Source organism: Alligator sinensis, unplaced genomic scaffold (genome assembly GCF_000455745.1).
Source record: "Alligator sinensis unplaced genomic scaffold, ASM45574v1 scaffold371_1, whole genome shotgun sequence".
Taxonomy (NCBI): Eukaryota; Metazoa; Chordata; order Crocodylia; family Alligatoridae; genus Alligator; species Alligator sinensis.
This window is the reverse complement of record NW_005842262.1, coordinates 1,026,939-1,037,981: the sequence shown is the minus strand read 5'-3', so window position 1 is coordinate 1,037,981 and position 11,043 is coordinate 1,026,939. Positions and strand designations below refer to the sequence as shown.

The window sequence follows — 11,043 nt, the reverse complement described above, 5'->3', positions numbered from 1 at the left end:
AAGAGTTCCCAGAAGTCCCTTAAAATCCACTGCAAAACTTCCAAAGTGTTCAGTGTGCAGTTTAGGACTGGTCTGAAGCTCTCATTCCCTTTAATGGTCCATCCAGTTGTTGTAGTGAGGATTAGTTTCCTTAACTGCAATTCGGGTAATATCTTTCACTGCTTTTCCTTTGTGTTTAAATATTCAAGTTTGTGATTTTTTCCAAAAATATTTTTATTCCTGGTTCTGAGTCTCCTTTCACAGCCCCATCCATGCAGTGTTTTTTTAGTGGCAGGCCCATAACTATCCTTCAGAAAACTTCTACGGGATACATTTTTATGGAGCCTAGTTTGGAGAATATATGCAAGGTAGGGGATGGGAGGAGTGTACTAACTGAAAAGGCAGCTTTTAAAATATTCATTTCCTTCCTTATGACAGGTTTTAATAATAACAAGAGTGGACTCAGATAGTGAAAAGACTGCCCTCATTGACATACTTACTTCAATAGAAGGTAAATGCTGCTTATGCATGTTCTTACGTATAACAGTCAAGACATCAAAACTGTTCCCCAGTCTGATTCTTCTTATATCTTTGAGTACATCTCATCCCACTTGCCTCCTTTCATACATCTATATCATTCTTCCTATTCTCTTTTCCACTTCTGTTTCTGTGCCTCCTTTGACATCACTTGTCCTCAGAACAGTCTACCAGGGGCTTCTTTCAGTAATACTCTTTAAAACCCATTTTTAACATAAAATGTTTCTTGGTTGATCTGCACACCACCCTCACTATGCCATTCTGTTGAATTGTTCTTTCTTGTTTTGTCTTATATAATAAATTCTTTAGAAAAAGACCCCTGCCTTTTAACAAGAAGTGGAGGGTATATTTGCCACAGTATAATAATAAACACTTCTTGATGCAAGTTGGTTAAATATATGTGCTAGAGACACTGACTAAAGAGGAATTTTATATGGAATACACATTGTGTCTCATCTTCTGCAGCTTGTTAGCTATATCTTTGGTTATATTTCTATATCCATGAGAGGAATGAAAAAGGAACAGAATAAAATACCTTTGCTTTCCACAAGGCTCTACTTGCTTACTTTAAGTCAATGAGAAACATTTCTTAGCTAAGCAGCACGCTTGCTCCAGACATTATGAGACTCTAGAATACACTCCGGCACAGGCACAAATTTGCAAGGCTCCAAGAATAAGTCACTGTGTTTGCCAGACCAGCAAAACTTGAGACGATTGACAACTGCCTGCGTTGCCCAGACAGTGCTCCTGAGAATTATTACATTCTGACTTGGTCTGCATTTGCTGCTTGTTGTCATCTGTCAGTTCATACCAGCAGAATATCTGCTCAGTCTCTTGAGTTTTTCATTCCTTCTAAACAGGTTTAAAAACCATGGATTTGAATCCTGAGAAGAGAGGAGCTTTGTTAGAATGCAAAAGTGTCATTAACAGGTGTGTAGAATTCATAGTTTTCACAGTTCATATCATAAAGTCCCCTCCCTAGGGTAATATCATTGACACTCCTGTTCATTTCAGTGGGAGTTTTATCTAAGTCCAGAGTAAGAATTTCAGGATTAGGCCTTGTCAGCCTTCTTCTGCAAGATGATTAACATCTTGGCCCCAGGTCAATAAAGCACTTAAGTACAGGCTTAACTTTAGGCACATGAATGCTCCCTTAACAACCACTGACATTTCTCAGATGCAGGATCCACTGGGGACAAAAAGGAAATAGGATTGTGACACTGCACAAAGTTTCCATGAAAATCTAATTCACAAGACCCCAATATCCAGCTGATGATGGCAGGAAATATAAAACCCTTACTGTAGATGACTGCAATGGGCAAAATAGTTAGAAAAAGATACTTAAATGTTTTAAATACAGAGAGCAAAATCTGATTTCATAATAGGCATTTAAATGACTGGCTCTTCTTATTCAAAATGTAACAATTTTTATTTTGTACTGAGAGTAGTCGCACTAAAACAGGATTTTTTTTTCTTTTGCTGTTTCTCCTTCAGTTTAAATAAATGCTCCTGTGCTATTGTAAATTATCAGCATATCGGAGCTGACTTCCCTTGGACTCATTTCTCTCTAGTGGTGGAGTTTGATTATACAGAGAACTCTTGCTGGAATAAGCTCTGCAAAAATCTGAACATTCCTTATATAACTTTTAAAACTACTCTCCCAGAAACTGTTGTAATGAGTAAGTAAAAGCTTCTAGAATTCCACTAAAAGGTTGGTCTTTCATCTGAAAAAGGGAATTTATTCTCTAAAATATTTGTATATGTATGTTCATGAAAGAGACCAGTAAAGAATAATGGCTACAATTTAGCTTTGTGGGCCAGATTGGCTCATGACCAGGGATCCTGGTTTTCTCTGATTTAAAATCCCCAATTATGGGTTTAAAAAAAAAGTAAGCCCAAATCCTACTCACACAGGGAGAAGGAGCATTTTAATGGGTATATATAAAGCTCTGCATTGTCAAGATGGCAGATCACTGTGAATGCTTAAAACTGACTTCCTGGCCTCCCTATTTTTTGAAGCTGTTCTTTGTTTAGAAAATGTTTCAGGTAATCACTTTGGCTCCTTCCTTCTGGAGACTCAGATTCCCTATGTATTTTTTACATCTGAGGGACTTCTTAACTCACCAGAAATCCTTCAGCTTCTGGAATCCAAGTAAGTGAAACTGACCTTATTTATGATGCATCTGTTAATCCATTCTATTCACTGTGGGTATTTCTAAGGTATCTATAGTTTCATTAGCAACGAGGATATTTATTCCGGAAGTTAGAAAGTTCACACTCTAATAAAGGAAATACAACAAATTTTATGCTTGCATTCATGGCTTTCTTCAGTTAATGGAATAGTAAATCAAAGCAGAGTCTGAGATTAATATTGAGACCATAGATTTATTCTCAGTTCTTTCTTGAGGCCAAACATTTCATACACACAAAAAAAGAAAGAATTACCTTTTGGGCTGTACAACTTCATAAATGGGTATTAGCTAGAAGGGAGGCATGTCTGCCTCTTAATTTTCCATAAGTTTTTTGCTTTAAAAAAAATACAACCATGCGCCCCAAAACAATAGTAAAGAAAAGATTAAATTTTTCTAATGTTACCAATTTTTATTATGGTATTTCTATAATTGAATAAGTCAGGACCTGCTTTGTGTAGCTAAGACTTGGTGTTCATATCATTCTGAATGAGTGTTTGAATATCTTTGTTTTGGAAACAGAAAAAATGTGAATTTTTGCAACTAGTACACTGTACGAGTGTATAATTTTCATTATCAGAAATCATATTCATTTTGCTTTTCTCAACAGTCTAAAAAGCTCGCTGATAAAAAGAGACTTTTGATCTTGGTTTGGCAGAACAAATAGTAAAGTATAATTTTTGCAAGTTTGATTGAAGGTAGTCCATCTAAGCATTGTGTAAGAGTTAACCATCTTACTGAAAACCATTGCCAATTTTGACACTGAGGCAAAATGAAAGCAAATGGTGAAACTGTACCTATCTGCCTTTAACAATAGTTTAATAGTCCAGAGAAATAAATGTAATGTTTAGTACTTAAAGTTTTATTACTTTGACTGTACTGTTAGTGTTCATTTTCACTGCAAGCAGAGTAATCAGGGACCAGTTACTGCTTTTGCCTAGTCTTCTTGCTACTGAGGGAATTAAACTGATAAACAAAGAACTCTAATTTCTCAGCATCTTACCAGTCACATTGCTTTAAATGAGCAGATATGAAGTATTCAGTTCTTTATAAGATTTTTGTGCTGGATATTAGATGATGCATCTTTCTATGGGCTTCACTGCTGACAGAGTCAACTTCAGATCCCCTGCGTCTGCTGGAAGGCAATGCCAAGAATAGTTTTTCTCTGGCTGCTACCCTAATAGTTTACCCCAGTGGTCTCCAACCTTTTTATGGTGAAGATCACTTTTTGAAAGTAAAGGGCACCCCAGGATCTACTGCACTGCCCTGGGCCCCACCCCCTGCCCTGACCCCTGCCCCACCCCCAAGGCCTCCAGAGCACAGGCAGGGGGAGGAGAGGGTCACAAGGCCCTGAGGCCTCCACCAGGCTGTGCCAATCCCACTTCTGTGCCACGGCTGCACTGAGCAGCACCCACCCCGTGGCCAGATGAATGTGGCGTCGCACCCCGGCTCCTGGGTCTGGAAGACTCCACACCTCTGACCACCCTACCAGGCTGGTGGGGCCCCACTTACCTTTCCCTGCTCCTGGCTGAACTGCATGGTCAGCCCCCGCCCCTTCCCTCCCCCACAGTTTGACCTGCTGGAGCCTGGGGGACAAAGGGGCAGTGTGTGCATGCACATGCGTCCATCTCTCCCCCAGCCCAAGATCTACGAAAAGAGGCTCTGGGATCTACCTGTAGATCAGGATCTACTGGTGGGAGACCACTGGTTTACCCTGACTCCTTCATAACCCTGAGCACGTGTTCAAACCTTTTCACTGACACTGGAAAAGAGGGATGTTGTGTTGGCTCACTTCCCTCACCCTGATAATTTAAGGTCATTAATGAGGAATTCCATTCCTTTCATTCCCTCTGTGCTGTACAGTGGTAAAGAAAAGGAGTATAGACAGCACCAAATCAGATGGAAATGGCAATTGATCAGGGTAGCATGTTGTTGAAAGGTTTTTGTTCTGGATTTCAAGAACAGTCTAATACAGTTACAACTATTAAGCAGGTGTTCAGGATTTTTAATTTGCTGCATCATGAATATCAGCATTGGGCATAGTAGAGATGCACCTTATAGACTAACTAAACAACAGATGCATAAACTTTCATGAGCAAAAGCTCACTTCATCAGATGCTGTGAAAGGACATGTGATTTTTTTTTTTTTAACTTACTAATCTTCCTCAACATTGCATGCTATTTTTGTCATGAAAAAGGTGTCTTTCTCACAGGCTGTGCCACTGCATCAAGGTAATATCAAAATGGATGATTCCTGTTATTTGAATATGTCATAATTTAAAGTGTAGCTGAGGATTCAGGAAAGCTCAAAAAGATGGATTCACATTATTTATCTGAAGAATCTAATAAGCATGCTATATAACAATGTTCCATTTAACCCTTCCTTTTTCAGGAAAATTTCAAAATTTCACTTAAAGGATATCTAGCAATCATATCATTTCTGCAGGTATAACATCACTTTTGTTGAAAGATGTTGCAGTGAGTCATTACAGCTCTTTGGAGACACAGATCGATATGTTGTGTTGACAATAGATGAACACACTGCTATAGTTTTGCAGGTATAAAACAGACTATGCAACTATAAATTGGAAATGCAACTAATATGGCCAGATTCTACACTCAGTTACATTTACACAAATTGTAATCTTTCCCTTTAGTTCACTCTCTGTACCCTTCTAACTTGTTCAGTTGTTCCTGTTTAAACCATGTAAATTGCAAGTCCAGACAGTGTCAAACAAACACTTATGCAAAGAAGTTATTCCCCGAGTTCTGTGAATCCAAATTCTATCTATGCCATCAATGTATCCATTGGTTGATTTAATGTTGATATTAAGTATATAAGAAATGCCATCTTAGATAAGACCACAGGTTCATTTAAGCCCAATATCCTGCATCTCACAGTGGCAAACTATAGGAAAATATATATATGCAGGGCTTATCCAGACTGATCTGACCCCTGCCATTCATCCCTTACAGTTTCCAACATTCAGAGGGCTAGGAAGTCCATATTTGTAGGTTGCACCTTCTTTCCACTCACATGTTTTTTAGGTGACCAACAGCAAGCTCACCTACATTGTCTCTGTTGGCAGGTCTACTCTCCAGTCCCTGAAGTGATTGTTTTAATCAAATTGAACAGCATTTAAATGCACACATTTTAAAAATGGATTTATATTAAAAGCATGTTGTGGCCCATCCAAGTTGTTAGCTCCTCTTTTTGATGTGCATTTGTCACATTTTGACAGACAGGTGTTCCTGCTTGTCTAGTCTATGGCCCTTTGTATATAGTATCTTCCCAGGCTCTGACCTCTCGCAGTCTTACCAGGCTATTATCTTCCTCACAGTCCTTTCTGTTTAACTGCTTTTTTACATAGGTGCACAACACCCCAGCAGTCCTTATCTCTTACAGTGCATGCCACTCCTCATTCAGTCTCCACCAAGATCTCACATCACCACTAGGCAGCCCTTAAACATCTTTTATGCTGGTTGGGGTTCAGTAGAAGGATCCAGGCACATCCTGCTCTCTTACATCCCACACTCTGTCTAGTTATGGGGTTGCCTACTGTGCTTCATCCCATAACCCCATAGTAGGTATTTGTCTGTCTTGCAAGACAAGAGAATTTAGCCAAATGAGGCATCACCTCACTGAACATCTTGAAAGATAGATCAAAGCTGAAGTGACCTCTCCAGGGTGCAAAAGCCTGGGATGTTTATATGGAGACACTGAGCTACCCACATACCAGTATTCCCCTCTCAGCCTTGCAGGTTTAATCCAAAGGAAAGACAGGTGCCAGTATGTTTAGAACCAGCTTGGCTGCAGGAGCTGCTGGAGCAAAGGAAATCATCCATTTGTCCATCTCACAGGCCACCATTCCTAGATTAGTTTCACAACCTTTTGGCGGCATTTTCACTGCCAGGGATAAGACTAGTACCTCCCCTTTCTAAGTGGCTCTTCTTTCTGAAGCCATTTGCACCCTAGAGCACTTGTACATGTGATGAAATTGCCCTTTTTAGCAGTTTAATTGCATCACACATTACACATGTGGCAGCATATTGTAATTTAATATTGTCACATCATACATATGCGACGGCGTATTGACATGTAAATGACTTTGTTATGTAACAAACTAAAACACTTCCTGATGTATTTTAGTTTACTACCTAACAAAGTGCAGCAGTACATCCATCCTCAAGCCCACGTGGGCTTCTAGTAACCCATGCACCATGCCCACTGCCTTCTCCAGCCACCAGCACACCCAGGGCAGCACAGGGAGGCAGCAGGAAAGTGGCTGGGTGTGCTGGCAGCCACAGAAGGTGGCAGGGACACTGCATAGGGCATTGGAAGATCAGGTGTGCTCAGGGTAGCTTGGGCTTGGCAGGCTTCCAGCACCCTGTGTACAGTCCCTGCTGCCTTCTCCAGCCTCCAGCACACCCAACTGCCCTCCTATCATCTTCCTGCACTGCCCCAGAGGCAAGCCAGCCCATTCCTGTGTGGTCCCAGGCAGTGGGAAGGCATCGGGGACAGTGCACAGGGTGCTGGAAGCCCCAACAGGGGAAAAAAGGCAGAGAGAGGCCTGATCCTTTTTTTTTAGTTAAATCTGACAGAGCCTGCCCATGGCTGTGGGGCGAGCTGCTGGCAGTGTCTGAGCTGCAGGGGGCTCCAGTCTTTCCATTCACAGTGGTGGTGCCCCCCCAGGGCTGCCAGGGCAGGCTGCTAGCAGGCCGGGTGCTGGCTCTGAGCAGCTCAGGACCTGCTAGTAGCTTGCCTTCCACACTCCCTCCCCTCTCCCGCAGGCCAGCTACACAAAAACGAAAAAAAACCACATTGCAGTAACAGTGATGGAAGCCCCTGAATTTAAATGGTGGGTATTTAATTGTAACAATTAAAAACCCACTGTTTCAACTTAGGGGGAACTAAACCCCCATCACATGTACAAGTGGCCCTAGAGCAGGGACGGGCAATTATTTTGGGCAGAGGACCACTTACTGAGTTTTGGCAAGCCATTGAGGGCTGCATGACAGGCAGCCAGGGGCAGATAAATATTAATTCTCTAAATTATTTAGGGGCCCCACAGGCCAGATAGAATGGCCTGGCAGGCTGCGTCTGGCCCACAGGCTGCATTTTGCCCACCCCTGCCCTAGAGGAGGCTAGGCTATTTAACCACTGCCCAGCACTTGGTGTTAACAGTTGTAGGTAGTACTGTCTACTGTAAATTATGGTAGCAGGTGAACCTGACCTGACACAAACCTGACCTAACCTGATCACATCCACACAGCAGCACTAATCAGCTTCCCAGACCCGCTTCCTACCTCCCATCAACAGGGGCCCACGTTCAGCTGTTATGCTATCTAGGCATCTCTCAACTGTCCATTATCAGCTCCAATGTTCTTAGTTGTTTTTCTCTGTACCCTCCAGCCCTCCCATCCACAAGCCTCCTTCACTTCTACCTTTCACCACTGCAGGCCCTTTGTAGTCGCTAGCACTCTCCAGGCCTTCCAACCTTAGTTCTCTGTGGAAACCAGCTCTTTTCTTTCTACTGGGAGATGTCTTGTTCTCCCTTCCCAGCCTAAGACAATAGATGAACGCACTACATTCAGCAGCCAACCTGTAACTGACTCTTACAGCCAGCTTTCCAGCTATTACATCCCTGATCTGGGCAGATCCAGATGTGCATCATCATCGTCCCATCTTTAACCGCTCCTAGGGCAGCAAGGGGCATCCCTGTAACACCCTTCCAGAACATTAATTTACATAACTTCTTGATATGAAAGGAAGTAGTCTAGACAAGACCTTGCACTAAAGTAATAGTTAAATTACAAAACAAGATCATATACAATTTATGTTGTTTAGTACTACATTAAAGTTCCTTAGATTCCTTATAATCAAATGGTCTATTCACAGGTGGGACTGAAACTTTACAGGTGGCAAAACAGCTATTGAAAAGTAGAGTATGAAATTATGAATCAATATTTACAACAGAACATAACTCCTACACAGTAATTTTTAGTCGTATTGTGCTTCATAAACCTATTATATCCATATTCATCCATATTGTGATTTGTATAGGTTGGTTAAGATATTGTAATGATTAATAATAATATTTCATGTCATACTTTTCAGTAAACTTTAAAATATGCCAACAAAATATATAAATTCTATCCCCATTTTATGGAGGGGAAAATTGAGGAACAGAGACATCAAATAACTTTCTGAAGGTTCTACAGAGTAAAAGTCAGGAGGGGAATCTAGGCCTCATAACTCCTGGTCTACATAATAATGCTAGTTCTCAACTGTGTATATTGCTGCGGTGAACCCTTAGATTTTTGCATTGACCTTGTAAATACATTTCAAATATCAATTTCCTCTTTTTGATAGAATGTGGAAGAACTAAGCTGTGAGAAATCTGCTGACAATATCATACTGAGACTGATAGCATTGTCTCTCCAGTACAGCTGCTGCTGGATCATTTTATACTCCAGAGAAAGACTGAGTTCAGAGTAAGTTAAACATTAATTTTGCAAATGCAATATTCTAAAACAGTATTGCTGCTATAAAAGATGGTTTACTATAACAAGGTAGTCTAACAAAATTTCCCCATTCAAATTGCAGAGTAGGTTGTGTGTTGCTTTTACAACAGCATAAATAGCTACAAACAAGCTTGTTTGTCTAGTTGGGCTTCTTCCACAAATTCTGTGTTGTCATGCTTTCAGGCTGGGATTCAGTTGAGTAATTTACATCACAGTGAAATCTGGGTATCTATAGAGACAGTAGAGGTATATTTTCAGGTTTTAGATTATTTTTGGTCATGTTCAAGAGATGGAACAACTGAGTTTTAAGAAATTGATTTTCCCGGAGCTTAATACTTAGATCAGACAACTTTGTTTTTGATAAATTAAAAATTAACCCATCCAAAGAACATACTCCAGCTTGACAACAATACTTACTGGAAATCTGTATTGTAATAGGTTGAAATAAGTAACCTCATTACCTGTACATTAATGATTGCATCACGGTCTAGCCTGTCCAGCAAGTAGGTGGGTATTCTCCTGGTCTGTTAGTCACTGCCAGTCATTCTTCATCTTTTGCTCCATGAGCTTTTCCTACTCTGACAAGCTCATTAGTGGTCATAGAACGACAGGAAAATAGGGCTGGAAGGGCCCTCAGGAGGTCATCTACTTTCTCAACCCATGGGTCGTGACCCAAAAAATGGGTCACAAGAATATATGAAAGGGTTGCAAACAAACTTTTAAAATTATTTTAAAAACTTTAAATATGGATTCTCCTTTAAAGGAGAAAAATGTGGAAAACCATGACTTTTCCCTTGCAGGCTGGCAGAGTTCCAGCCTACCAGGGGCTGCTTGCCCCTCCTGCCCCTTGCCCCACACACCCACCCCCTACCCCATACACTGGGGGGCTGGAGTGGGGGACAGCAGGTCAGGAGTGAGGGGCACCAGCCAGGCCAAGGGGCTGTTTTCTACTTAAACTATTTACTGGGCCAGGACTGGCCATCAATGTTTACCACTGAGTCCTGGTACAAAAAAGGTTGAGAACGACAGATCTAGTCCAACCCCCTACCCAAAGCAGGATCATCCCTATCTAAACAAGGGCTTGTCTAAAACTACACAAACAATTCTGTCTTACAGCTACTAAGCGTTGTCCCAAAACACCATCAATACCCTGACCCGCCACATATAAAGCAAGCGGGGTGAGGGCGCTGTTAATGTCCTGCCACTTCAAAGATTAAAAAGTAGTTGTTAAAATATATGTGAGAGATCCAAGGGAGAGGACTATGCCTCCCCACTGCAGAGAAAGCAAACTTCCTTGCCCCCCAACCCCGCCTCCCAGTTGACATCAGTTTGACTGTGAGGTAAAATTCCTTCCTGATCCCAAGTGTGGCAGCTGGTCTGACCATCAGCAGAGGGGCAAGACTCTGTAACCAGGAACCTTCAGGTATTTTAATCCCAGAAGAAGCATCAGCACACTCCAAGATCCCCAGCCTTGGTGACAGCCAACACCCTGTGCTTCTGAGGAAGGTGAAAAAAAAGAACCCCGATGCCTGTAGGAACCGGAGAGGGGAAAAATTCCTTCCCAGCCCCATGCGGCAACCAGCAAAGCCCAGAAGCATGGGAAAAAAACAGTCCTTCAATCTCTTATTCTGCTCTCTAATATAACTACCATTTTCATTTCCAGTGCCTTGTACTGTAAGACAGTGGTGAGTGGCAAACTCTTCCCACTGTAGGTGCCATCTCTGGCATCTTTCTTTTATTAATTTAGTTCTCTTCACATGCTTTTGCTTCACAACACTCCATTTGTACTGGAGGTAAATACTGTTTTTCTCTC

At 41.5% G+C, this 11,043-nt stretch overlaps 1 protein-coding gene across 1 annotated transcript in view; it reads left to right on the top strand.

Moving 5' to 3' along the window:
• Positions 1–11,043, top strand: part of LOC102386025 (uncharacterized protein C9orf84) — a 94,283-nt gene that overhangs the window by 71,631 nt on the left and 11,609 nt on the right. Inside the window, exons 14-19 of the mRNA XM_025208977.1 lie at positions 418–490; positions 1,377–1,446; positions 2,011–2,195; positions 2,551–2,668; positions 5,152–5,263; positions 9,079–9,200. Coding sequence (XP_025064762.1) covers positions 418–490; positions 1,377–1,446; positions 2,011–2,195; positions 2,551–2,668; positions 5,152–5,263; positions 9,079–9,200 — 680 coding nt within the window. The remainder of the gene's footprint in view (positions 1–417; positions 491–1,376; positions 1,447–2,010; positions 2,196–2,550; positions 2,669–5,151; positions 5,264–9,078; positions 9,201–11,043) is intronic.